General features: G+C 57.7%; 1 protein-coding gene across 3 annotated transcripts; it reads left to right on the top strand.

Annotated features, from left to right (window-relative positions):
• Window positions 1-26,394, top strand: TBX1 (T-box transcription factor 1). Of its 3 annotated transcripts, XM_030815850.1 has the most exons (10): window positions 1-37; window positions 2,834-2,953; window positions 4,183-4,558; window positions 6,518-6,619; window positions 7,407-7,578; window positions 8,212-8,367; window positions 9,012-9,079; window positions 9,156-9,256; window positions 25,722-25,841; window positions 26,123-26,394. In XM_030815850.1, the coding sequence occupies exons 2-10, from the start codon at window positions 2,920-2,922 to the stop codon at window positions 26,233-26,235; spliced, it is 1,242 nt and encodes a 413-aa protein (XP_030671710.1). In that variant the 5' UTR covers window positions 1-37; window positions 2,834-2,919; the 3' UTR covers window positions 26,236-26,394. The 3 variants fall into 3 exon arrangements, with proteins under 3 accessions (XP_030671710.1, XP_030671711.1, XP_030671709.1); XM_030815851.1 differs by lacking the exons at window positions 25,722-25,841; window positions 26,123-26,394 and adding an exon at window positions 22,017-22,343; XM_030815849.1 differs by lacking the exons at window positions 25,722-25,841; window positions 26,123-26,394 and adding an exon at window positions 9,640-10,575.

Below are 26,394 nucleotides of genomic sequence, written 5' to 3'. Positions count from 1 at the left end.
GGGGGAGCGAGGAGGAAGGGAACCGCGGCCGGGCCAGGTGAGGGAGGGAGGAACACTTGCCGCGGGCCGTGCTGAGGCGCTGCTTTCGCGTGCGGAACCCGCGTGTGCGGGGCCAGGGCCATCCGACGGGCGCGCTCCCTCCGGGCTGCGGGAGGGCACGAGGGGTGGGGTGGCGGCAGGTGAAGAGGAGTGCGGGCGGGTGGCGGGGCGGCGGGGCGGCGGGGCGGCGGAGCGCGGCGGGGCGGTGCCCTAGGCGCGAGGGAGGGTATGAGGAGCCCTATCCCGCCGGGCGGTGGAGTTGGTGGAGGCGGCGGCTCCGGCTGGAGGCTCGGCCGGCCTCGCGCTTCGAGGGCTTCCGGGCCCCTTTAGCCGAGGGCTCCCGGAGGGTCCCAGCGTTGAGCAGTGGGGTCCGGGGGTCCGAAATCGAGCGAGTGAGTACAGGCAGACGGTGGGGTAGGGTCGGCCGACGGAGCGGGCTGGATGGGGCCCCTCACCTCTTCCCATCGTCTTTCTGGTTGACCAGGGTTTCCTCCACCCTGACGGCCTCTTCTCTGCTGTGGCACGCTGGCCGCCCCTGCCTGTCTGCAGGTCCTGCTCAGGCACGAAGGGGTTAATGGGGGCTGGAAAGGCTCTGCTCCTCCCTACAAACCTCAGGCACAGAGGTCTGGGGACCTCTGGACTGATCCTTGAGGGGCTGACCCAGAGTCTCCAAGAGGCCCCAGGGTTTTTCACTTTCACTTCTCCCTCCTCAATGTTGGCCTCACCCACAGGCCCCACATCTGGCCACTGCCCTGAGGTGTGTGCAGATGTGCACAGGACACAAGCTTGGGCATACCCTCAGGCTGGGGCACATGCAGGAGCCCCACCCCCACGCCCCCACCGACCGGCCCAGGCCTCTCTGGGTGCAGACTGCCAACACAGGCACGTCTCCTGCAACACTACCAAATCTGGGGCCACCAGCATCCCTCCCACCCGTCTCCAGCCGGACTGTCACTTCCTGCAGGAGCAGCTCCTGGGGGCAATGGCTGGTCCTGCTCAGAGAGGAGGGAAAGGGGCCTGGAACCCTCTGGTCCATCCCCACACAGCATTCCTCACTGGACCTGTCCCTAGGTCCCCTCAGTGACACTGAGAGACACAAGTCATTGTCACTGTCATGGCCCAGAATGACTACTCAGGGCAAGAGAAATGCACTAAGGACAGCTTCCCTTTTCTGACATGGCCCACAAAGCTCCAGCTGCAGGCGGCAGGGGTTGTGGGGGGCAGGACATGGGGCACCCCATACAGGCAGTGACACACACACCATATCCCAGACAGGTAGCACTATTCGTATACTCACCCACTGTGGCCCTGGACTCACATGCGTTCCTGGACCTCAGGCCCAGGGCCAGCCTCCCCACTGGCGCCCAGCCCCCCAGCCCATTACTGGGCCTTCCCAGTTCCCAGCCAGCATCCTCTCCAGCCCAGGGTCTGAGGTCCTGAGATCCTAAAAACCCTGGGAGAGGTTGCCTGCCTCCCACTCCCGTCCTGAGCACGCACAAGCGAAGGCTACAATGAGGTTGTATACAGAGAGGCCTTGCAAACCGCGGCCCTGACCACCAGCACCAGGGAGGCTCCAGCAAAGCATAGAGGCTCCATGGTTGACACCCAGCTGGAGAGACCCTGTACAGGAAAGCCATGGGTGTGCTGAACTGGTCAGAGGAGACCCTGAAGACAGTAGGTGGGGGAACACACAGGCCAAGTCAGGCCTTGGCATCTGGGATGCGTGGGCCTAGAAACCAGGCTGAGCGGCGGGCCTCAGCCTTACTCTGCCCAGCCCGGTCAGGCCATAGAGCTTCTCCTGGCAGGCAGGCTGGCTGCTGGGTGCTGGGGGGCAGCATACGACCCAGTGGCCTGAAGTTCTCCAACATGTCCTCGTGTCCTCTGCTCCCTCGGCTGGCCAGGCCCCGCCCCCGGCCCTCCCTGCGCCTGGCCGGTGCGCAGGGAGGTCGGAGGAGCGGGCACTGCCCACCCTCCGGATGTATAAGCGTCCTGGCCAGAGGCGGGCGGTGCGCGCAAGTGCGCGTGACGCTCGGGCTCCCGGGCTGCACAGCCTGGGCAGCGTCCCTCCGCTGGGGTCTCCAGCGACGATAGTGAGCCAACTTCAGGGGGCTGTTGGGCATTTACTGGGCTGGGTCCTGTCCTGCTGCGCCGAGGAACAGAGGACGCTGTGGCCCTGGGGCTCCTGCCAGTGGCCGGTGCGAGAGCCCAAGCTGCCCTCTCCTCACCCAGGTGCAGGGGCAGCCAGGGAGGAGGTGGAGGCGGTAGGCGCCAAGGGCAGGGGCAGGGCTGGGCCCCGGCAGCCACTCAGTGCTTCATGGGTGCCCTGCCACCTCGGCCTAGGGCTGGGTGCTGCTGGCATAGACACCTCTCCTCGGGGGGCTGTAGAAGCTGACGGTGGCTTCGCTGCACAGAGGAGGGCCCTGCCTTGGCAGGAGCAACGGGATGTTCAAGGGGCGTTGGTCATGGAGGTCCCTGGGAACGGAGGAAGGGGGGCAGGGAGCTTGGAAAGCAAGAGGGCCCTGCACTTCCAGGGTGCTCCACCCGTCTGGGCCCCTCGGCTGCTACCAGCCCCAAGTGGGGGGCCCATGACGCCATAATCCTCTGGGCCAGGGGCCCCTGGCTGTGAGTGGCACCACAGGCCCCCGCCCCTGGACTCCGTGGGCTGGGCTGGGCGCGGTGCGGCTGGGCACACGCAGTCGGAGGCGGCGCCGGCCAGGCCGCCGGGCGCCTATGGACGCGCAGAGCCCGCTGTCTCCCCGAGCCAGTGCGTTCAGCATCGCCTCTCTGGTTGCAGCCGAGGCGGCGGAGCGCACCGCCAACCAGGACTCAGGGTCCTCCGACCGCGTGAAGCTTCGCTGGCTGCCAGGATCCCCGGCAGGGATGCACTTCAGCACCGTCACCAGGGACATGGAAGGTGAGCCTCCAGGCCGTGTCTACACTGGCCCGCCAGCCAGACCCCCTGCCTCAGCTGCTGTGGGTCCCGGGTGCAAAGTAGGTGGAGGCAGCTCTTGGTAGGGTGGGCTCCAGGCTTCTGGCTGCGATTCTGGGGCAGAGAGGAAGAGCCGGCATCCCGCCCAAAGCCTGTCCCCTCACCAGCTTGGGGGCCCAGCTTTGGAGATGGGCACTCAGGTATACACAGGTCCGGAAGAGGGCGAGTAAGGCTGGGAAGGAGAGCAGAGGTGGCCGTGAGCTTGGAAAGGGGGGAGGAAAGTTAGTAAGAGAGGAGAGAGCGGGAGAGTTTCACAGAAGGAAAGAAAGCCTCGAGGAAGCCGTGGAGACGAAATTGAGCAAAGGGGAGAAAACACAAAAAACCCAAAGAAGAAGGTAGGAGAGAAACAGAAAGACACGAAAAGGCAATAAAAAGCAAGAGCGAAAGAGAAGAGAGAAAACGAAGGGAAAATTTAAGACAGAAAGTGAAGTCATAAAAAAGAAAGGAAAGACTTTAGTTTTTATTTTTTTAGAAAAGAAAAACCTAAAAAACAAAGAAGGACATACAAAAATAAGAGGAAAGGCGCCGACTAAAAGAAAGACAAAGAATGATTAAAAATAAAGTGAAAAGGAAGGCGAGGATGGAGGAAAAGGGGAAGAGGCGGAAAGTAAAACAGAAATAAAGAGAAACTACAGAGACAGGGGAAGAAAGAAAGATGATCGGGAGGGAAAATTTAAATGAGGACGACAAAGGTAAAATAACAAATTAGGAAAAGAACATCTGAGAGAGAGAGAAGAGAAACGCACGCGGGCGGGCGGCAGAGCGAGGGCCGGCCGACGGGCCCGGCGCACCGGTGAGCCGGTCCGGGCGGTCGGGGGGCCCCGGGCCGAGCGAGCCGCGGCGGGCGGGCTGGGGGCCGGGGAGGGGGAAGGAGCGGGGGAGGGGCGAGGGCCGGGGGAGGGAGCGAGTCCATTGTCTCGGAGCGGGGGTGGGGGGGCGCGGGGCGGGGCGGGGCGGGGCGCCTTCTCGGGGCCGGCCTGCGGTGTGGAGCTGCGCGGCCCGGGGCGCACGCAGCGCGGCGCCCGCCACTCGGCCCGCGGCGCGGGGCAGCGCTCAGCTCGGTGTCGGGGGCGGCGGCGGCGGCCCGCGGGTCATGATCTCCGCCGTGTCCAGCCCGTGGCTCACGCAGCTCTCGCACTTCTGCGACGTTGCAGCCTTCACGGCCAGCAGCCTGAGCAGCCTGGGGGCCGCGGGGGGCTTCCCGGGCGCCGCGTCGCCCGGCGCCGACCCGTACGGCCCGCGCGAGCCCCCGCCGCCGCCGCCGCCGCGCTACGACCCGTGCGCCGCCGCCGCCCCCGGCGCCCCGGGCCCGCCGCCGCCGCACGCCTACCCGTTTGCGCCGGCCGCCGGGGCCGCCACCAGCGCCGCCGCCGAGCCCGAGGGCCCCGGGGCCAGCTGCGCGGCCGCAGCCAAGGCGCCGGTGAAGAAGAACGCGAAGGTGGCTGGTGTGAGCGTGCAGCTAGAGATGAAGGCGCTGTGGGACGAGTTCAACCAGCTGGGCACCGAGATGATCGTCACCAAGGCCGGCAGGTCAGGGCGCCCCTCCCCACGCCGCGACCCTCCCCACGTGCTGCCGCCAGGGCTGCGGGCCTCCGCCGGATCCGCGCGAGCGGGGCCGAAAGCCAGGTCGGGGGCGCGGCCCGGCCACCTGCGGGCCCCTCTGGGCCCCGCTGCCTCCTTCGCTGTCCGCCGTCCCGGCTCCGGCGACAGCTGCCCGGCGCTCCCTTCCTAACACTTACCTATCCTCCGCCGGGGCGGGAGGAGACGGCGCGGGCCGCACGGGAACCGGCGAGGAGCCCCGCGGGACTCGCCCGCCCGCCCCGCAGCCCCAGGACGCCGCGCGACCCAGAAACCGGCCCGGCTTGGAGCGCACCCGGCTGGGGGGAGGCAGCGGCGTCCAGGGGGCCTCGCCGCCGGGCCGACTCCTAGTAAATCCCACCTCAAGAAAACTCTGGTTGGTTCTGGAGTTCAGTCTATGCGGGCAAGATAAAGAGCAGCAGCCGGGCAACTCTCTGGACACTTTCAGGAGAGGATTACCCTTAAAAACAGCGTGCACTGTTCCGTGGAAGTTGCTACCCAGTTTCCTTCAACCTAGATCCCCATAGCTGTGGGGCCTGGCTCTGTAGCCAGCGGCTCCTCACCTCCCAACCGGCCTGTATTTGTTTTAAAGACAAGAGAGAAGGGGAACAAGTTTTGCAGATGCACCCGATTTGACCAGTAGACAAAGGCGGGTGCCGGGCTGTGTCTAATGTACACACCAGCTCCGACTCCGAACAGCCAAGGGGAGCTCAGGGCCTGTTTGCAAAGCCTTCTCGTGGTTTCTGTTTCCCTGCTGCCGGCGTCCTTCCTGAGGAACCTGGGCCTGTGCTCCACTCCAGCTCTGTGGGTTTTTTCCAGGCCCTCCTTGCTGTCCCCAGGCACACAGGCCCTCCTGAGGACAGCGGCAGCCCAGCCTCTGGCTCAGGCCAGCCCGGCAAGGGCCTCGTCGGCGCTGGGCTTCACCCGGGGGGAGCCCACGTCCCGCAGCACCCTCCAGCCTGCAGAGGCTTCGGGTGGGGGAGGGAGCAGGCCTGTCCTAGAGGCTGGCTCCTGGCATCTGTCTTCTGCCCACCGCCTGCAGGGAGTTGCTTGTGAGGGGAGGCAGAGGGGAGGGAAAGTGAGGGCCAATCCTGGCGTTGTCCTGAAGGGCCCCACGGCCACTATTGCTGCGCCATCATGTGGGGGCAGCCCACGGCCTACACCCGTCCAGGCACTGCAGAATGTCCTTTCAAGAGCCCTGATCGGTCACTGAGCCAGGGTCCAAAGCGGGGGAAATTTGAGGAACAGGAAAGACACAAGCTGAGTCCACTCTGGGTAGCTGCGTCTTGGGGTTATGTGTCTTAAGGGGAGCGGAAGCTTGCCTATGCCCTGAGGAAGGTGGGGAGACTATCATGGGGCCATGATAGAGTGGGGCCCTGAGAGTCGGGGGAGTGAGGGCTCTGAGCCTTGGCCTCACTGAGGGGATTGGGTAACAGCCGAAGACCCAGCTAAAAGGGCAGTGGGGATGCCTTGAAATCACACGAGACTACCCGGTTTCACTTTGTTGGAGCCGGGAGCTGCTTCGATCAAGCTGGGGAGGCTCTGCGAAGGGTGCGTGTTAGGCACCCTGCTGCCGACCGAAGCTGGGACCAAGAGGCCAAAAAGTCAGCAAGGACAAGGCCGGGTTTATGTAGGCCAAGGTTGCCGAAGGTGGGGGCTCCAGCGCTGGGCCGGCCATTTCTGTGTTCAGGAACGGCCCAGGAGGCTCCCCTGCTGCGCCAAGCTCCCAGTTGAGTAGGGGCCTGCCCAGATTAGAGCAGCTAAGCCAGGAGAGATGGAGCCCAAGGGCTGGGCGACACAGCAGCCCCCAGAGGCTGGAGGGAGGGGCCAAGCAGAGGGGCCGCCAGCCCCGGGCAGGTCAAGCAGCTGCCTTCCACCAGCTAGGGTGACCGGAGGCCTCATCACCCCCAGGCGGATGTTCCCCACCTTCCAAGTGAAGCTCTTCGGCATGGATCCCATGGCCGACTATATGCTGCTCATGGACTTCGTGCCGGTGGACGATAAGCGCTACCGGTGAGCGAGCGGTTGTAAGCGTGAGGGACCTGGGAGGGCACCCTGGAAAGTGGCGGGTCTCCGCCTGGCGACCCAACTCCAAGGGTCGTCTGCACCATGAAACTCTTTAGGCACCTGCGATGCTGCCCGATCAACCCGCTCCCTCCTCCACTCCCATCTGACCCCAGACCCACAACCCCACTCCATGCGCTCTCAGAACCCACCCGTGGAGCCTCAAGCTCCAGACAGCTCTTGCTCCCCTGGGCTGGTGTGGCCCTAGGGTGGTCAGCCAAGTACTCAGCCCCGGACTTCTGCAAGTCTCCCTCTCCCAGGAGGCCGGCCTGAGCGCCTAGTCCCCTTCCCCCATCCCCAGGGAACTCTGGGTCCTGGAGCTGGGCCGGAAAGGTGGGGTGGCCAGGAGAGATTATGTCAGCTGCCCAGACAATTAACAGCAATTAATAAAGAGAACGAGTACTGCCCTGTGCCTGAGGCCCCGGCAAGGCCAAGTGTGGGCTCCCACTGCAGCGGCACCGGGGCGGGAGGACCCGCATCCAGCGAAATGAGATGGCGGGAGCCCAGCCTCCCCTCTCGGTGCCCCACAGGGTGTCCAGTTCCTTCATTGTTCTGAGTGTTGGGGTGGGTGGGAGTTCTCTGTTTAGTCCAAAGCTCCCAGCCCGTGTGGCAGCAGAGGGTTCAATCTCACAGGTGGGGAAACTTCTCAGAGGCACTTTTAGGGTTTGCCCGGCACACGGGTCAAGGCCTTCTGGGTTCACCTCCACATGCACGACCCCACCCCGTGCCGTTCCAGGTATGCCTTCCACAGCTCCTCTTGGCTGGTGGCGGGGAAGGCCGACCCTGCCACGCCAGGCCGCGTGCACTACCACCCCGACTCACCTGCCAAGGGCGCGCAGTGGATGAAGCAAATCGTGTCCTTCGACAAGCTCAAGCTGACCAACAACCTACTGGACGACAACGGCCACGTGAGCGACCGCCTCCCCAGGCTCCCGGTGTCCCCCAAGGCCTCGAGTCCCGAGGCACCCGCCTGTCCCTAAGAGGCCTGTAGAATCCCCAGGTCCCCGGCTGTCCCCAGGCGGCTCTGGGCTGTCCCCAAGGAGGCCCTTTAGAGTCCCTTCAAGGCCAGAGGCTGAGGCGGAGCTTGGGCAGCGCTGGCGTGCCGATGAGGAGAGTGGCCTCTGGTCAGGGGTCACACAGCCTAGTGGGCCTGGGCCCTGGGAGAGGGGTCGCCCTCCTTCTCTCACCCCACTCCTGATTTTATGCGGGAAGCTTTTTTAATGGAAAAGATGGGGCCCCGGCAAGGGGGCTGGAGAAAGAGGCTTTATGGAGTCTAGGCCATCGAGGTTGCTGGGCAGGCACCTAAGGAAAGAGAACCTAAACTCAGATCTTTTGCCACTTCGAGCTCATTCCTGGCAGTTGCCAATGGGTCACAGCCTCCTCTTGGCCCAGTGACTCAGCCTCATCTTGGAATTAAGGGTTTTGCCCAACTTATACAGGAAACTCATTGCCAACTCAGACCTCAGCCCGTTTCCTGGCTCCCACCCCAGATCCTCAGCCCAGCCCCACCGCTGGAGCTGATTCCCCACCTTGTCTTCCAGATTATTCTGAATTCCATGCACAGATACCAGCCCCGCTTCCACGTGGTCTATGTGGACCCGCGCAAAGATAGCGAGAAGTATGCTGAGGAGAACTTCAAAACCTTTGTGTTCGAGGAGACACGATTCACCGCGGTCACTGCCTACCAGAACCATCGGGTGAGGGCCTGCGGGGAGGACCTGAGCAGATTCAACGCCTCTGGGAAAGCGGGTGTAATTTTCAGTTGCCGTTTGGGGACAGTGGGTCCGCTTAGACCTGCAGGCTGTGGTCCCAGTGGAGCCCAAGCCAACTGGAGCCTCACTCCCAAGGGCCTCAGGCAGCCCTCTCCCTCCCGAGGCTGGCTGGCCCAGCCTCCTATCAGCTTGACCTCTCCAGCGGCAACTGTCACTTCGTCCTGAAAGTTTGTTTTCTGAACCATTCCGGAAACTCCCCATCAGGGGCCTGATCTGAGGTTTACCCAGATTCCTAGGGAACACGCTGTGTTCCCCACCCCCCACCCCACTGCACGTCGGGGGTGGTGACCACATTCCCATCCCAGCGAGGAGCACAGGACCTCCATCCCCATCCACTTGGGGGACACCAGAGAGGGGTTCCCTAGTGAGAGAGGAGGTTCCTCAGACCCCCGCCCCCCTGCAGGAGGGACCACCAGCTCCGTAGTGGAGGGGCAGACGTGGACTGTTTCTTGTCGGGGCAGCAGAAAGGCCCTTGGTGCGCTTCTCCTAACACTCCCCTATCCTCCGCCGAGGTCGGGTGGCCCAGGCTGCAGGGCTCCAGCGGCTTGCTCACACCCACCTCCCTGCAGATCACGCAGCTCAAGATTGCCAGCAATCCCTTCGCCAAAGGCTTCCGGGACTGTGACCCTGAGGACTGGTGAGTGTCCTCCCCAGAGAGAGTGAGCGCCGGGCGCCTGGCGAAGGCGCCGCCCTGATCCGCCTCCCGCCCGCAGGCCCCGGAACCACCGGCCCGGCGCGCTGCCGCTCATGAGCGCCTTCGCGCGCTCGCGGAACCCCGTGGCCTCCCCGACGCAGCCCAGCGGCACGGAGAAAGGTAGGGCCGGGGTCGTGGGATCCGGGTCCCGGCCCTGTGCGCGCTCTACCCCGAGCGGGCTGCCTCGCCCGGCCTCGCCTGCGCCTCCGGGGCGCTCCAGGCTTTCGCGCCGGTTGCACAACGGCCGCGGCAGCGGGCAAGCGCGTACTCGCCCGCCCGGCCCGACGGCTGCGCCCCGCCCGCCGCCGCCGCCCGAAGAGGGGCGCGGGCCCCGGGGAGGGCTCGGGGCGCCGGCGACTTGGGGTCTCGGGCACGCTCGCACCGACTGGTCGGGGAACACCGAGGGCAGCCAAGCGCCTTCTCCCCGCCAGGGCCTTGCGTGGGGCGTCGGAGCTCCTCCGCGGCCCCGGCCGGCCGCGCTCACTCCTCGGCTCTCTCCGCAGATGCGGCTGAGGCCCGGCGAGAATTCGAGCGCGACGCGGGCGGGCCGGCAGTGCTCGGGGACCCGGCGCACCCTCCGCAGCTGCTGGCCCGGGTGCTAAGCCCCTCGCTGCCCGGGGCCGGCGGCGCCGGTGGCCTAGTCCCGCTTCCCGGCGCGCCCGGAGGCCGGCCCAGTCCCCCGCACCCCGAGCTGCGCCTGGAGGCGCCCGGCGCATCGGAGCCGCTGCACCACCACCCCTACAAATATCCGGCCGCCGCCTACGACCACTATCTCGGGGCCAAAAGCCGGCCGGCGCCCTACCCGCTGCCCGGCCTGCGAGGCCACGGCTACCACCCGCACGCGCATCCGCACCACCACCACCACCCCGTGAGTCCAGCAGCCGCCGCCGCCGCCGCCGCTGCCGCAGCCGCCGCGGCCGCCAACATGTACTCGTCGGCCGGAGCCGCGCCGCCCGGCTCCTACGACTACTGCCCCAGATAACGCGGGCCCCGCCGCGCTCCCGCCCCGGCCCCGCACAGCCCCGAGGGTCGCGGGGCCCAGCCACCCTGCCCCAAGGGCCAGCAAGGAATACGTTTCCCCAGCCCCAGGGGCCACCGCGGGTCTCCCCTTCTCCAGCCTCGAAGCCACGGGGGCCCCCTCGCCACCCCTCAGCCCCTTGGACTATCGAAGTATCCGGTTCCCCAGTCCCTGGAGCCACCGCGGGTCCTTCCGCGGCCCAGAGGGCCACGGGGGTCCCCGCCCGCCAGTGCCAAAGCGCCCGGTCAGAGGCGGAAGGAAGTGATATTTATTGTTCTCCCCGAGACCGCGTCGCCCGCGGCCCGGCCGGCAGTTGCTGTGTAGACAACCCGAGAGCCCCGCCTGCAGGCGGTGTAGATACGTGTAGATACTGTAGATACCGCGCCGGCGCCGACTTGATAAACGGTTTCGCCTCTTTTGGAAGCCGCCTGCGTGTCCATTTATTTGCGCCCAGTTAGATCGCGTTGGGAATCTTCGGGACGGCCCTCCGGGCCTCTCCAGCTCGGATCCCTGCCGACTGTAGGTCGGTCCCGGTCCCACAGCGCCCTGTCCGCCACGCCCCCTGCCCTCTCCCCGCCCCATAGGGGCTCCCACTGCCCCTCCCTTCTCCGAGGCCCCTCCTGCCAGGCCTGTGCACTCCCCCCACCTTCCCACCGTCCCGTCTCATCCCAACCTTTCCAGGGCTGGTGGTACCGCCCAGGTGTGCATCCTGCCTTTTTACTGAAATTCCTCACACCTGCAGTTGTCCCTATTCTGGGACTTGGGCCTGTGCCCTGGCCTGTTTTCGGGACAGATGCTTGTGCTTTTCCATGGAAGTTGGGAAGAAGGGTCATGACAGACACTGCCGGTCGGTGCTGGGAGGGGGAGAAGCCCCTGACCGGGATGGGGTCATGGAAAGACAAAAACAGGCAGCACTGTTCTGCTAGCATTTCCCCTGCCGGCCTAGCCCAGGCCCGCATGTTCCCTCCTTACTGACTTTATTTGCTGTGTGTCCCTACGGAGTGACCTGGCCAGGGGGCACAATGACAGTGGCCATGAGTCATCTTGAGACCCGTGTATGAAGCATTTTTCCCAGGCCAGGTGGCTAAGGGACCTCTCCCCGTTAACTCAACACCAGGGATGGGGCGAGAGGAACTCTTTGATCCCTCCCTTCCTGAGCGCAAGCAGGAAGGGCTGACAGCCGGTCAGCGCCAAGGCTGCTGACTTGGACACAAGATGAACGGGAAGTGCACGTGGCCGAGGCTCTGTCCCCCACCTCCCATGCCTGTCCCAGTGTGTTTATGGCAATTGCTGCGTTCTAGGCCACTCGGCTCATCACCCCACGTGGTAGCGGCAGCCTGAGTGCCGCCTCTCCGAGGGCACAGCCAGGAGACATACTCGCCTTGTCCCGCATGTTGGACATACGAAAACCCTCGCGGACCTGGTTTTCGTATGTATGTTTGCCCTGGCGGCGTGAAGTGAGTGGGGTCTTAGTAATTGAATGGCAGGAACCATTCCCAGAGGCCAGTCTAGGGTGGGAGGGGGTCTCCAGGGGCCATCCAAAGCCTCAAAGGGCATCTAGCACCAGAGTGTGAAGACCTCTGCAGCATCTGCCCAGGCTCCGTGAGCATGGCTTTGGAGGTGCATTCGGGGGGACGGCTGTGGATGCCCATTCCCAAGTCCTGATCCCCACCTGAGTGAACTTGGGGCAGCCATTACCCATGTGCCCCACGGTGGGCGGGCCTTTGCACTGCAGAGGGCCTCCCTCTCTTGCTGTCAGAAAGCAGCCATTCCGTACTACACATCCAGGGTGTGCGGAGGGGCTGCCAATTCGAGACCTCCGCTTTGGTTTTGTTCAGAGCTAAAGGGAGGAAAAGCCCTCCCCTGAATAAAGAGCAAACACAGTGTTTGTAAATGAGGGTGGGACACACAGCAATGTGCAAGGACCCTGGGTGTGCAGCAAACTGGCCTGTTAACGTGCCCCTCCTGTTGGGATGGCCATGCAAGATGGAGCACCCAGCCGTCCAGCAGGGCCGCCGCTGGCCATCCAGGGCTGTCCGCATTCTTTTTTTTTTTTTTTTTTTTTTTGAGACTGAGTCGTGCTCTGTTGCCCTCGGCTCACTGCAACCTCCGCCTCCCGGGTTCAAGTGATTTCTTCTGCTTCAGCCTCGGAGTAGCTGGGACTACAGGAATGTACCACCATGCCCGGCTAATTTTTGTATTTTTAGTAGAGACGGGGTTTTACCATGTTGGCCAGGCTGGTCTCAAACTCCTGACCTCAGGTGACCCGTCTGCCTTGGTCTTCCAAAATGCTGGGCTTTCAGGCATGAGCCATCACACTCGGCCACACGTCCTAATGAACTAGGATTCATTAAACATTCAGGTCCTCACTGGCCCCATTCCAGGTGCTCCGTGGCTCACAAGCCGCGGGTCACCACACTGCTGCTGTTGCTGCTGAGGGCACTCCCACGCTGGGCAGTGGCCCCCAGAAGCGTGGGTTTCCTCCCCTCCACCTCCATAGATGAGTTTGTGCATCTGAGAACTTCTTGTAGATGAGAGCTTGTCGGCTGGCGTCTGGATGGCAGCTTCCGCTGGCTGTGTGTCTGCAAGACTGGTGCACACCGCTGCTCACCGTCCCTCATGCGCTCAGTCCTCAACCAGTGCCCAGTGATTGCCTGCCTGCTGCGGGCGCTATCTGGCTGATGCCCCAGCCACTACAGTTCCTGTGGAGCTGACGTTCCTGTGGGCAGCTGCCCTAAGGCCTGGCTTCCAGCAGCTTCCTCTGTGACAGCTGTGATCTGAACGTTCACCCCCAAGGTGATGGTGGCAGGAGATGGAGCCTTTAGGGGGTGATTAGGTCACGAGTGTGGAGCCCTCATGAATGGGATTAATTGAGTGCTACCCTGCTCACAGACCTCTACCCTCCAGAACTGGGAGAAATAACTTTCCATTGTTTTTAAGCCACCGGGCCTATGGTGATTTGTCCCAGCTGCGCTACTGGACTGACAGTGGCCGTTCTTCCATCTCCTTCTTGTTCCCTGTTTTAGGTTCCTCATTGAGCACACCTGCCCTGCCCCTTCTGTAAGCTGCTGTGCTGGGCAGTACGGTGTATGGGATAGGGGGCTCGTCCCACCGCTGTTCCCCCACAGGCTCCCCCTCAGCTGTTGGACTTCCCCCAAGCATCCTCCTCCAGGTTCCCTAGCTGGTCCAGAGGCCCTGTTCCCCTCCCCTAGCCTGGCTGCAGACATCCAGCTGCCAGGACTCAGGAGGACGAGAGACCAGAAGGGCCCCCAGACTCCTCACTCCCCAAAACTCTCCAAAAACAACAGATGCACAACGCAGGAAACAGATACATTCTTGACTAAGCGGGAGTGGGGACCATCCACAGCCCCTTCACACCACTGCATCCCACAGAAGGGTTCTAGGACCCCAGGGCCTGGGGGTGCAGCTGGACGATCCTGCAGTAGCCCCGCTCCCTGTTTTCAGAGGACCCCCTGCGGCTGCCCTCTGCAGCATGTGCCCCTTTGTCGAAGGGACAATGGGCACTCCACTGCCCAGAGGGGCTTCTCACCCAGGAAAGCATTGGAGGTGCAGAGGCAGGAGCACGCTGGCGCTTGGCTGCAGGACAAGGCGAGTCTGTTTGGTGGCACCTTGAGCTGCGGAGGAAGACAAGACCCTGGCCTGGTGGAGATGAGACCCTGGCCTGGTGGGCTTCAGGCCCCACCCTGCGGTGCACCCTCCAGCTGGGGAAGTCCATGGGGTGTGTGGGATCCATGCGATGACAGTTGTGTGAGGCTGAGGCCCTGATCTCCAGGTGTGCCGCAGATCCAAGCACCCGCATACCAGAGAATTCCACGTGGCCATAGCTGCCGAGGGCAGAGGCAGCCTCACCTCTCACTGGTGGAGGGAGAGTGGTGGGCGAGGAGCTGCTTCTAGGACGAAAGGGATGGCTCCAGTGTGGCAGGCAGTGCAGCCCAACCAGGAGCTGGGCACCAGGGGACAGCATGTGGCCCGTGTTCCAGAGACTGTGTGTTCCAGACACTCAGTTTCCCCTTCAGCTGTGGTGCTGACCTCCGCCCTGTGTGGAGAAGCTCTCTGTCTACAGTGGAGGCCTGTGTCAGCCATGGGCACAGGGACATTCATTCTTGCTTCTCTCCTCCCTGTGGGTTCCAATGAGGCCGTGTGCTCGGGCAGGGTCCGCAAGCATCTGCACCATCCTGCCCCTCCTCCTTGCCAAGCTCCACCCCACGCCCTGAAGGAGCATCCTGCAGAGCCTGGCCAAGGAGCAGGTGGGGGCATGGCCCCCCAGCCTGGCATAGTGGCATCTAGGCCTAGGGAGGGCAGGATGAGACCTTTTTCCCTGGTGCTACCTCACACATTTTCTGGATTTCAAAAAACACAACTGGTGCCTTTGATTCAATTCCCTTTCCTGCTTGTTGTACTACTTCCAACCAGATGGGCTCCTCAGATGAAACTCCGGAGACTCAGTGTCTCTCTTTAACCGCTGCCAGGTCTGTGTGTGGGAAACAGCAGAACCAGAAATATTTTGCTAAAACCAGCCCATGTGGGGAAGAGGCTTAGGTTTTAATAGCAGTAATTAAATTATCTTCTTAATTATAAAGGGTGATGGCATTGTCAACATCCTTTATCTATCAGCTTTCAATTGCACAAAGTAAGCACGTAATCCTCTCCTCCTGGCCCCACTGGCATCCTCTGCTCTGTGGCCAGCCCAGGCCCCCTTCCTGCAGTGCAGACCCCCGGAAACTTTGGGGTGCATCTCCCCATTTCACCAATTCTGAGTTGCACAGGGTTTTTTGCCTGCATTTCAACACCTTTGAAGTTGGTATTCTCTTATTCAAAGTGGGGGGTCTCAGCCTAACTGAAGGATCTTGGCTGCACATGAAACCATGGTGCAGTGGCAGTTGCCAGGGTGCTGCAGTTGAGGCCCATGTCTGTGCGCCCACTGTGGCCTTGGGCAACGCTGGGTGCCAGCATCTTGCTCTGGGTGACTTTCTTGCAGGTGGTGACTCCGGCTTCTGTCTCCAGCCCCTACAGTGGCCCTGTCCTTCCAGGACCTTACTCTTCATTCACATCATTTCTCAGGACACCCCTCCCTGCACATCCCTAGTCTTCCCCATCTCCTCTTCATTCCTCTGTCATTCTAGCCTCAATTCCTCTCAACAGTTTTTTTGTTTGTTTGTGTTTTGAGATAGAGTCTTGCTCTGTCGCCCAGGCTGGAGTGCAGTGGCACAATCTCAGTTCACTGCAACTTCCACCTCCTGGGTTCAAGCGATTCTCCTGCCTCAGCCTCCCAAGTAACTGGGATTACAGGTGTCCGCCCGCCACCACGCCCGGCTAATTTTTGTATTTTTAGTAGTCATGGGTTTCACCATGTTGGCCTTTTCTTCTTTTTGAGACAGAGTCTTGCTCTGTTGCCCAGGCTGGAGTGCAGTGGTGTGATCACGGCTCACTGTAGCCTCGAACTCCGGGGCTCAAGCCATCCTCCAGACTCAGCCTCCTGATTAGCTGGGACTACAGGCGTGTACCACCACACCCTGCTAATGTTTTGTAGAGACATATGAGTCTTGCTATGTTGCCCAGGCTGGTCTTGAACTCCTGCCTCTTGAACTCTTGGCCTCAAGTGATCCTTCGGCCTCAGCCTCCCAAATTGCTGGCATTACAAGCGTGAGCCACCGTGCCCAGCCATTTTTTTCCCCTCCATTTCTGAATTCATCCTTTATCTCAGAATATGTTTTCTGGATTACTCCCCAAGACAAGCTTTTTTTCTTATGACATCATCACAGAACGAAGATGGTGACGGCGGCAGGGCCACAAAACAGTCCCCAGTCTACCCAGCTGCTCATGGCCGTGGTTTGGACCTTCAGCCATGAGGCAGTACATCTTCCCAGGGCAGGGTAGGGACCTTCGCCACAGGACTGGGTCTCAGGAGCTGCCGGGCGCCCTTCTCCAGCCCGCCTTTGTGATAAGGGACAGAATCGGGGTCACTGGCAGGACACAGGTCCCCTTCCCTGTCGCCTCAGGCTGGTGGGATTCCTGCACTCGAGTGCTGCTGGGGCTGCAGGCGAGGCCTGGGCTACACAGGAAGCCCGGGCACCGCAGAGTGGCCGCTAGCTGGTGGCATTGTTCCTCCACGGATTCAGAGCTTACAAGCACGGGCGTTGAGCTGAGGCAAAATACGGAAACAGCCACTTCCATGCAAATAATCACCCTTCTGATAACAATAAGTCAAGTCTCAAGGGACTAAGAAAAACAAGCAGCTTTATTAAGATGCAGCTGACCGATCTGAAAGCCTGCCTGCTCCGCCACCTCCTGGGAGAGCCTGCAGGGCCTGACCTCTGGGGACAAGGGCTGCTGCTTAGGCCCCAGAGGAAGGTCTAGGTGGGGAATGGGCCGCCAGGAGGTGGACACCAACACATAGGAGCACATCCCAAGACACCATCACCCTGTGTGGTGGGTGCTGGAAAGAAACAGCCTAGTTATGAGACAGACTTGCAACTGGGGGCACCTTAGCACCCACCCCACAGAAGCATTTCCAGGTGGCCCCTCTAGCTTGGCTGTGTGGTCTTCCTTGGAGGACCCTCCCTCCTTCCAGGCGGCCAGCCAGAAGGGGCCATCTCCAGGCAGGTACCCCCTTCAGGAGAGCCCATGCCCAGGCATTGCCTGGGAAGCTTACTGCAGGGCTGGCCCCCAGCTGCCACTGTCACCTCCTGACCTCCACCTGCTCTCCTGGGTCCTCAGGCCTCACACAGTCCTGTCCCTCTAACAGGTGACTGCAGGATGGAGCCCCAGGCATCTCGGCACGCTGATGCAGTCACTGCCAGGAGGGGAGTGGTCTCAGGGTGGGCCAGACCCCTGGACACCAGTGTGGTCTCCTTCCTGAGCTGCTGAGGGAGATTTGCCTGGCAAAGCCCACCCGGCCCCTCTGCTCTCGGCCGCCGAGTTTCCCTCCTGCAGTGGGAGGTTTCCCACGACTGGAGGGAAGTAGTGGCTATTCCAGTAGTAGCTGTTTCCCATGCACAGGTCTCTTCCCCAGTAAGAATTTGTGCTGCAGGACAGAGATCCTATCACATGTATACCCAGAAGGTGATTCAAGGTGAATATGAAAGACTTGGATATCCATTAGGATGATGATGATTTTAAAAAACAAAAACAGAAAACAACATGTGTTGGTGAGGACGTGGAGCCCCTGGAAGCCATCTACACTGCTGGTGGGACTGTAAGATAGTGCAGCTGCTGTGGGGAACAGTGTGGTGGGTCCTTGAAAAATTATACAGTTGTTAGAGAGAGTGAAGCAGGAGGACTGCTTGAAGCCAGGAGTTCAAGACCTGCCTGGGCGGGCCCAGGCACCTGTAGTCCCAGCTACTCGGGAGGCTGAGGCAGGAGGATCGCTTGAGCCCAGGAGTTCCAGGCTGCAGTGAGCACACCACTCCACTCCAGCCTGGGTGACAGAGCAATATCTTGTCTCTAAAATAAATTAAAATTCTACATAGAACCGTATGATCCAGCAATTCCACTTCTGGGAAAATATCCAAGAGAACTGAAAGCAGAGTCTCAAAGAGATATTTCTCCACCCATGTTCATAGCAGCATTACTCACAATAGCAAAAGGTGGAGGCGAGCCGAGTGTCCACCGATAAGTGAACAGATCAACAAAATGTGTGTGTGTACCATGGAGTATTATCCAGCCTTAAAAAGGAACGGAATTCTGTTACATGCTACGACATGGATGAACCCTGAGGTCCTTATGCTCCGTGAATTGAGCCGGTCACAAAGGACACGATTGTACTGTACAATTCCACTTGCATGAGGCACCTCAAGTAGTCAGATTCAAGAAACAGACAGGAGAATGGGGATTGTTAGGGGCTGGGGGAGAGGAATGGGGAGTTGGTGTCTAGTGGGGACAGAGGTTCCATTTTGCATTCATCTGGAGGTGGATGCACAGCATCAGGAATACACTTAATGCCACTGAATTGTGCACTTCAACATGGTGACAATGGCACATTCTTTATTTTTTTGTAGAGACAGGTTCTCACTGTGTTGCCCAGGCTAGCCTCAAACTCGGGTTCAGGCTCTCCTTCCACCTTGGCCTCCCAGCGTGCTCGGATTATAGGTGTGAGCCACCACATCTGGCCAAATTTGTGGGTTTTTTGGTTTTTATGTTTTTGAAACAGAGTTTCTCTCTTGTCACCTAGGCTGGAGTACAGTGACACAATCTTGGCTCACTGCAACCTTTACCTCCTGGATTCAAGCGATTCTCCTGCCTCAGCCTCCCAAGTAGCTGGGATTACAGGCACCTGCGAACACACCCAGCTAATTTTTGTATTTTTAGTAGAGACAGGGTTTCACCATGTTGGCCAGGCTGGTCTCAAACTCCTGACCTCAGGTGATCTGCCCACCTCAGCCTCCCAAAGTGCTGGGATTACAGGAGTGAGCCACTGCGCCTGGCCAAAACGTGTGTTTTTAAATGTATGTTTAACAATTTAAAAATCCCAGATCATCCACAGTTTGCAAAAGCCACTGCTATTCATCTTGGATTGACCAATTCCCTACCTGCCTCTAAAGCAGTGGTTTTTTAACAGGAGCAGTCTTGTCCCCTGGGGTGTTTGACAGTGCCTGGGACAATGGGTGGGGGTACTTCTGGCATCTGGTGGGTGGAGGTGGGGGATGCCGTTCACCTCCTGCAATGCACGCTCGGAACCACAAGTCCAGAGCCACGGGGCTGCTGTGGCGAGGTCTTCCCACATGGCCGCACCCTGTCTGAAGCAGCTAGTGGTGGGGCCCCGAATATTCTGAGGCCAGGAGCTCCCAAGTCCCACCTGGCATGAAGCGGTGCCCCAGGGCCCTCTCCGAACTCCTACCCCTGCCCAAGTGGGCCCAGACTCCCCAGTGAGGCCCACATGGCATGGAGGGCTCGCCTGGAGCCTGAGGGGTCTGGCTGCAGTGAGGTGGGCTTCGAGGGTGGCTGCCGGGCTGTGCTGGAGAAGGCTGGGCTTCAGAAGGCTGGTGACAGCCTTGCAGGGAGACGGATGGTTACCGGAGCCATCCCTGGAAGTGGCCCCTCCAAGTGCTCAGGCCCCAGGCAAGTCCCACCGGCTCCCGAGTGGAAGGTGTAAGCCACGTTGGCATAGGTGGGAGGGAGTTCTCGCCACCCATGGCTGCTAGTGCCCCTGAAACCACTTGGAAGTCCCAGTGGCTTCCCCAAGGACAGGCAATGCTGTGGCCTGTGTCCACCCCAGCTCTGGGGCCTGTGCTCGTGGCTCCATGCCTGCCCGTGGTCTCCCTCTCTCTCAGGGGTGGTGTCTCTGTCCCTACCCAATGTGGTGCTCTATAGCTTTCCTTAGGATCCCAGCTCCTCAGGAGGAAGATGTGTGGGCCCTTGCTCCAGGAAGGCCCAGTCCTCCCTCACTGGGGGTGGGAGGGTAAGGCAAAAGTGCCAAAGTATCCATCCCATGAATGCAAGACGCACAGTGCCTGCTTTAGAAGAGCTCCTGTTCCAGCAGGGAGGGATAGCTGACACCCAGAGGCCTGCGCCGGGTGGAGGGCTCTGCAGAGGCAGGATCACCTCAGAGATGGGTGCAGGGGACCTCGGGCCACCCCAGGGCCAGGCCTGCTTGCCCTGCTTAGGAGCTGGGTCTCCCACTCAGGGAGGGAGGGGTCATGTCTCAAGGGCAGCCACTGGGCCTGAAAAGCAGAACTGCAGGTGATCAGTCTGGGTGGGCAAGACTTCAAGAGAGCACGCCTACCCTCAAGGGATGGAGGCAGAGGCTGGTAGCTGACGTCCATGCCAGCTGCCAACTCAGAGCCAGCACACTACCCGCATGTGCCTCTGCCAATGAGTGGATGAAAAGCAACGACCTACAGACGCAGGCAACCTGGATGAGTCTTGACTTTATCTCGTAGAGGGAAGGAAGCAGGCTCGGGAGGCGCCGTGCCGCGTGGCTCTGTTTATAAGCTGTCTGGGAAAAGGCAAAACCACAGTACAGAACACAGATCAGCCAGTGCAGGCAGGAAGGGCTGGCACACGGGGCGGGAGGAGCTTCCTGGGTAACGCTCAATCCCATACGCTACAGAGGGCACATGTTATTGAACATTAAATTCTACTCTTACAAAGAGCGTGCTGGCCTTTCCCGCGCCTTCTCCTCTGTTTTGACCCATTCTGGGTATCGGTCCTTTTCGTCTCCCCCCTCCATCCTCTCTCAGCCCCTTTCACTGGGTTTCAGTGTGCTGGGCACAGGTTCAGGGTGTGTTGTTACTCTATTTTTTTTTTTTTTTTTGAGACAGGGTCTCCCTCTGCCACCCAGCCTGGAGTGCAGTGGTATGATCATGGCTCACAGCAGCCTCGACCTCCTAGGCTCAAGTGATCCTCCTACCTCAGCCTCCCGTGTAGCTGGGAACACAGGCACTCACCACCACGCCTGGCTAATTTTTAAGTTTTTTGTGGAGATGAGATTTTGCCATGTTGCTCAGGCTGGTCTTGAACTCCTGAGCTCAAGTGATCCTCTTGCCTCGGCCTCCCAAAATGCTGGGATTACAGGCATGAGCCACCACGCCCAACCAGGATTTATTACTCTTAATTAGTAAAACAGCACATTCCTGCTCCTTATTTCAAGAGACAGGATCTTGCTCTGTCACCCAGGCTGGAGTGCAGTGGCATCGTGATTAAGGCTCACTGCAGCCTCAACCTCCCAGTCTCAAGCGAAACTTCCTCCTCAGTCTCCCGAATAGCTAGGACTACAGGTGTGTGCCACCACACCTGGCTTTTTTGATGTTGTTGTTGTTGTTAGAGATGGGGTCTCACTATGTTGCCCAGGCTGGTCTCAAACTCCTGAGCTCAAGCAATCCTCCCGCTTTTGCCCTCCAAAGCACTGGGATTATAGGTGTGAGCCACTGCACCTGGCCATTGCTCCTTATTTCTTTTCTTTTCTTTCTTTTCTTCTTCTTCTTTCTTTTTTTTTTTTTTTTTTTTTTGAGATGGAGTTTCGTTCTCGTTGCCCAGGCTGGATGCAATGGCGTAGTCTCAGCTCACTGCAAACTCCGCCTCCCAGGCTCAAGCAATCCTCCTGCCTCAGCTTCCCAAATAGGTGGGATTACAGGCATGCGCCACCATGCCTGGCTAATTTTTGTATTTTTAGTAGAGACGGGGCTTCACCATGTTGGCCAGGCTGTTCTTGAACTCCCGGCCTCAGGTGATCCACCCACCTCAGTCTCCCAAAGTGCTGGGATTACAAGCGTGAGCCACTGTGCCTAGCCTGTTGTTCCTTATTTCTAAAAGTAGGTAAAGGGGGGCCGGACACGGTGGCTCATGCCTGCAATCCCAGAACTTTGGGAGGCTGAGGCAGGCAGATCATTTGAGCCCAGGAGTTTGAGATCAGCCTGGCCAACATGGTGAAACCCCATCTCTACTAAAAATATAAAAGTTAGCTGGGCGTGGTGGCGGGCGCCTGTAATCCCAGCTACTTGGGAGGCTGAGGCAGGAGAATTGCTTGAACTTGGGAGGCAGAGGTTGCAGTGAGCTGAGATTGCACCACTGCACTCCAGCCTAGGCAACAATAAGACTCCGTCTCAAACAAATAAATAAAAGTAGGTAAGGGGGAGATCTGGTTCCCTGATCCGACGTCTTTCCTTGGGGTCACTGACTGTGGGAAAGGCATGTGCTGGGCTGAGGTGGGACCTGGTGTGGCTGTGGGGGGCCGTGTCCATGTCTGTGTCCTGTGGGCGGCTCGGCTCGTTGGGAGATGCAGTCCTGTCCTGCCCTTCCAGGCGGTTCAGACACTGGACATTTGTGCAGTCTCATCTACAAGAAAAGAGAGGCACCTCTGACATGCCACTTCATCCACTCTCATTGGATGGGGTTGTCACCCAGGTGAACATGTCCCGAAGGACAAGGAAGTGAAAGCTGAGACTTCCAGGAACGCACCAGAGAGAGAAGTGGAGCTTCCGAGGGATGCAGGTAGCCGTGTGAACCTGGGGCTCCCCTGCCCCGCAGAGTGCCAACCCTTCAATACCCAGGGCCTGGTGGCCGGGAGGACCGCAGGTGACTGTCTTTGTTGAATGCTGAGGCCGGGCCATGGGCACATGGAGTTGTCGTGTTTCCCTTCACTTTGGTTCATGTTTGAAATTTCCAAAATTAAAAAAACAGTGACTTGTTCAGTAAATTCCAATATGAATAAATTGCATGTTTTGTAATAAATACTTCTCTATAGAGTCACACTCTCAGTTGATAAATCAAAACTTGTTGGATAAAACAAAGTAATTTCTCCTGACATTTAAATATTGACTGTAAACTCATTATAAACACTTCTAAATATTTAATGAAAACTACAAGCTTAACATATCTGATCCAAAAATGCCTTAAACACCTCAGTACAGACACCCACACACTATGAGGATGATTCCCTCAAACTGGTTCTGAAAGCAGTAGCTGTGCTTTTCTCTATCGCGTTCTTATTCTTTCTCTGACGTGCTCTTAGCACCCTCCTGGGGATTAGCATCTGACCAACATCACTCGGGAAAAGCCCTGGCCGGTGGCTCCCAGGCGGGGGCACCACGGTGAGGCCAAGTGCCACTGCCCAGTGAGCCTGACTGCCCCCTCAGGCTCTTTCCCTTCACATTTACTTACTTATTTTTTAAATTGACATATAAAATTGATGTATTTATTGTGTAATGTTCTTACCACAAAAATGAGACTATGTCAGGTGATGTATTTGCTAATTAGCTAGACTTAACGAGGCCTTTAGTTTTGTTTTTAACATTGAGGGAAAATACGCGTTAATCAAATTTACCATCGTAGCCCTTTGTAAGTGTACATTTCAGTGGCATGAAGTCCGTCCACATGACTGTGCAGCCATCACCACCAGCCATCTCAGAACTCTTCATCTCAGAAAACTGAAACTCTGTCCCCATTAAACAAGAACTCCTCATTCCCCTCCCCTGGCAGCCAGCATTCTACTCTCTGTCTCTATGAATATGATTACTCTAGGCCCCTCATGTAAGTGGAATCACACAGCATTTGTCTTTTTGTGGCTGGCTTAGTTCACTGAGTGTAAGGACCTCAAGGTTCATCCGTGTTATAGCCTGTGTCGGAACACCCTTCCTTTATAAGGCTGAACACTATTCTGTTGTACATCTGTACCACATTTTGTTGATTCATTCTTCTGTCAACGGACACTTGGGTTGCTCCCACCTGTTGGCTGCTTTGAGTAATGCCGCTGTGAACGTGGGTATAGAAATATCTGCAGCCCTGCTTTCAGTTCTCTTGGGTGTTCTGCCACAAGAGGAACTGCTGGCTTATATGGTAATTCTATGTCCAGGATTTTGAGAAATGACCACACTGTTTTCCATAGCTGCTACTCCATTTTTACATTCCCACCAATAGCGCACAAGGGTTCAGATTTCTCCACACACTTGTTTTCTGCTTTTTTTTTTTTTTTTTTTTTTTTGAGATGGAGTCTCACTCCATCGCCCAGGCTGGAGTGCAGTGGTGCGATCTCGGCTCACTGCAAGCTCCACCTCCCGGGTTCACTCCATTCTCCTGCCTCAGCCTCCCGAGTAGCTGGGACTACAGGTGCCCACCACCACGCCCGGCTAATTTTTTGTATTTTTAGTAGAGATGGGGTTTTAGCATGTTAGCCAGGATGGTCTCGATCTCCTGACCTCATGATCCACCCGCCTCGGCCTCCCAAAGTGCTGGGATTACAGGCATGAGCGACTGCGCTCAGCCCTGTTTTGTTTTTATTTTTGGTGCACCCATCCTCATGGGTGTAAGGTGGTATCTATTTCACTATAGTTCTGACTTGTGTTTCCCTAATGAATAGTGATGCTGTGCCTGCTGGCTACTCATACATCTTCTTTGGAGATATGTCTACTTAAGTCATTTGTCTATTTTTTTTTTAATTTTTAATTTTTAGAGACAAGGTCTCACTATGTTGCCCAAGCTGGACTCCAGCTCCTGGATTAAGTGATCCTCTTGCCTCAGCCTCTTGAATAACTGGGTACATACCACGGCACCCAGGATGGCCCATTTTTGAATCGGCTTTTTTGTTGTTGTTGAGTTTTAGGAGTTCTCTATATATTGTGGATATTAATCCCTTATCAGATATATGATTTGTAAAGATTTTCTCTCAGTCTGTGGGCTGCTTTTTTACTCTGTTGATGGTGTCTTTTGATGCACACAACTTTTAAATTTTCATGAAGTCCAGTTTGTCTATTTTTTTCTTTTGCGAAATGTGCCTTTCGTGTCATATCCAAGAATTTATTGCTAAATTCAATGTCATGAAGATTTTGGCCTATGTTTTCTTCTAAGGGTTTTATGGTTTTAGGTCTTAATTTAGGTCTTTGCTCTATTTTGAGTTTATAGGGTATGAGGTGGGGGATCAAACGTCATTCTTTTGTATTTGTAAATCCAGTTTTTCCAACATAATTTGTTAAAAAGACAGTCTTTTTCCCCATTGAATGGTCACCATATTAAAAATCACTTGGCCAGCCGGGTGCAGTGGCATGTACCTATAGTCCCAGCTACTTGGGAGGCAGAGGTAGGAGAATTGCTTGAGGCCAGGAGTTCAAGACCAGACTGGGCAACACAGTGAGACCCTGTTTCTAATTAAGAAAAATATCACTGGATCATATACATGATGGTTTATTTCTAGGCTGTCTATTCTACTACATTGGTCTTTACATCTGCCTTTATGCCAGTACCACACTGTTTTGATTACTATAGATTTGTAGTAAGTTTTGAAACCAGGAAGTATGAATCCTCCAAGTTTATTCATTTTAAGATTGTTTTAGCTATTAAGGGGTCCTTGAGACTCCATATGAATTTCAAAATGGCTTTTTCTATTTCTACAAAAAATGTCATTGGGATTTTTGAAAGGAATGCATTGAATCTGTAGATTGCTTTGGGTAGTATGGATATCTTAACAATATTAAATTTTCCAATCCATGAACATGGGATGTATTTCCATTTATTTATGTTTTAATTTCTTTCAGCAGTGTTTTACAGATTTCAGTGTACAAGTTTTTCACCTCCCTGGTTAAGCTAATTCTTAAGTATTTTATTATTTTTAATGCTGAGTCTCTTTTGACAACAAAACCTCTTGTTATGTTGAGGAACTCTTTAGCCCATCTTTTGTATTTGCTTTCAGTTTGTGACACTTTAGCATCTCTTCCTGAGATGAGCGATTCTTTCGGTTTCATGGATGGGAGAGCCCATTGCGTTGTCCTTTCATTCGGGGATATTGCCTGGTGTGTTGGGACAAGGAAGGACTAACCTTCCTTGTCAGTGTCTTATCACACCCACAGGGCTGAGTGACAGGATGGTCCTGGGCAGGCTGCCTGTGGCTGTGCAAGCTGAGTGGGTGCACACTGGACTCTTCCCACCTACTGATGGTGTGTGAGGCCGATGTGCATGGATTCTAGCTCCTTCCCTGTTTCTGGGGCCTCAGCTGTCTGTGTTCACTCTTTCTTGCTACACAAAGAGAAACAAGGACAAGCTTTATTTGATAAAGGCCACAAACACTTTGACCTTCCTCCACCCAGTGTGGGGATCTGTGTCCCCTCTCCTGGACTCCAGAGCTGGTCACAGAAGGCTCTGGGCTCCAGAATGGCTTGCTGGACGTGCTCTTGAAGCCCCCAGGTAAGAAGTCTGAGTCCCTGAGACCACCACACTGCAAGGACACTCGAAGGTACTCAGGTTGGTGGTCCCCGCTGTGCCCAGCCCCTGAATGGAGCCAAGGCTCCAAGCACCTGAGTGAAGAGGCTGTGATGGAAGCGGATCCTCCAGCCCTGGCCATCACCCTATGGAGTAGACAAACTGCTCAGCCCAGCCTCTCCTAAATTCCCGACCCACAGAGCCCATGTGCACAGAGTGGCTGTTATGCTGCTTTGTTTGAGGTGGTTTATTAATGTAGCAAGAGATAATGGCACCAGGATGAAGCCAAATGACTCGATTTCTCTACACCCCACATTTTACAGGTTTCAGAGCCCAAGTCAGGAGGTCAAGTGTGCATGCAAGAGGTAGCAGGGGACAGATGTGCTGCTGCTCCCAGGCCACCTGCACAGCTGGATGGTGGAGGCAGTTCACTTAAAGGCCATGAGTTACTCGGGAGGCTGAGGCAGGAGGATCACTTGAGCCTATTAGTTGGAGGCTGCAGTAAGCTATGATCATGCCACTGCACTCCAACCTGGGTGACAGAGTGAGACTCCCACTGTCCCTGGTCTCTTAAAAAAACAAATAAACAAACAAA

The sequence above is a fragment of the Nomascus leucogenys genome, chromosome 7b (assembly GCF_006542625.1).
Source record: "Nomascus leucogenys isolate Asia chromosome 7b, Asia_NLE_v1, whole genome shotgun sequence".
NCBI classification, from domain to species: Eukaryota; Metazoa; Chordata; class Mammalia; order Primates; family Hylobatidae; genus Nomascus; species Nomascus leucogenys.
Note: the sequence above shows the minus strand (reverse complement) of the source record. Positions and strands in the feature narration are given on the sequence as shown.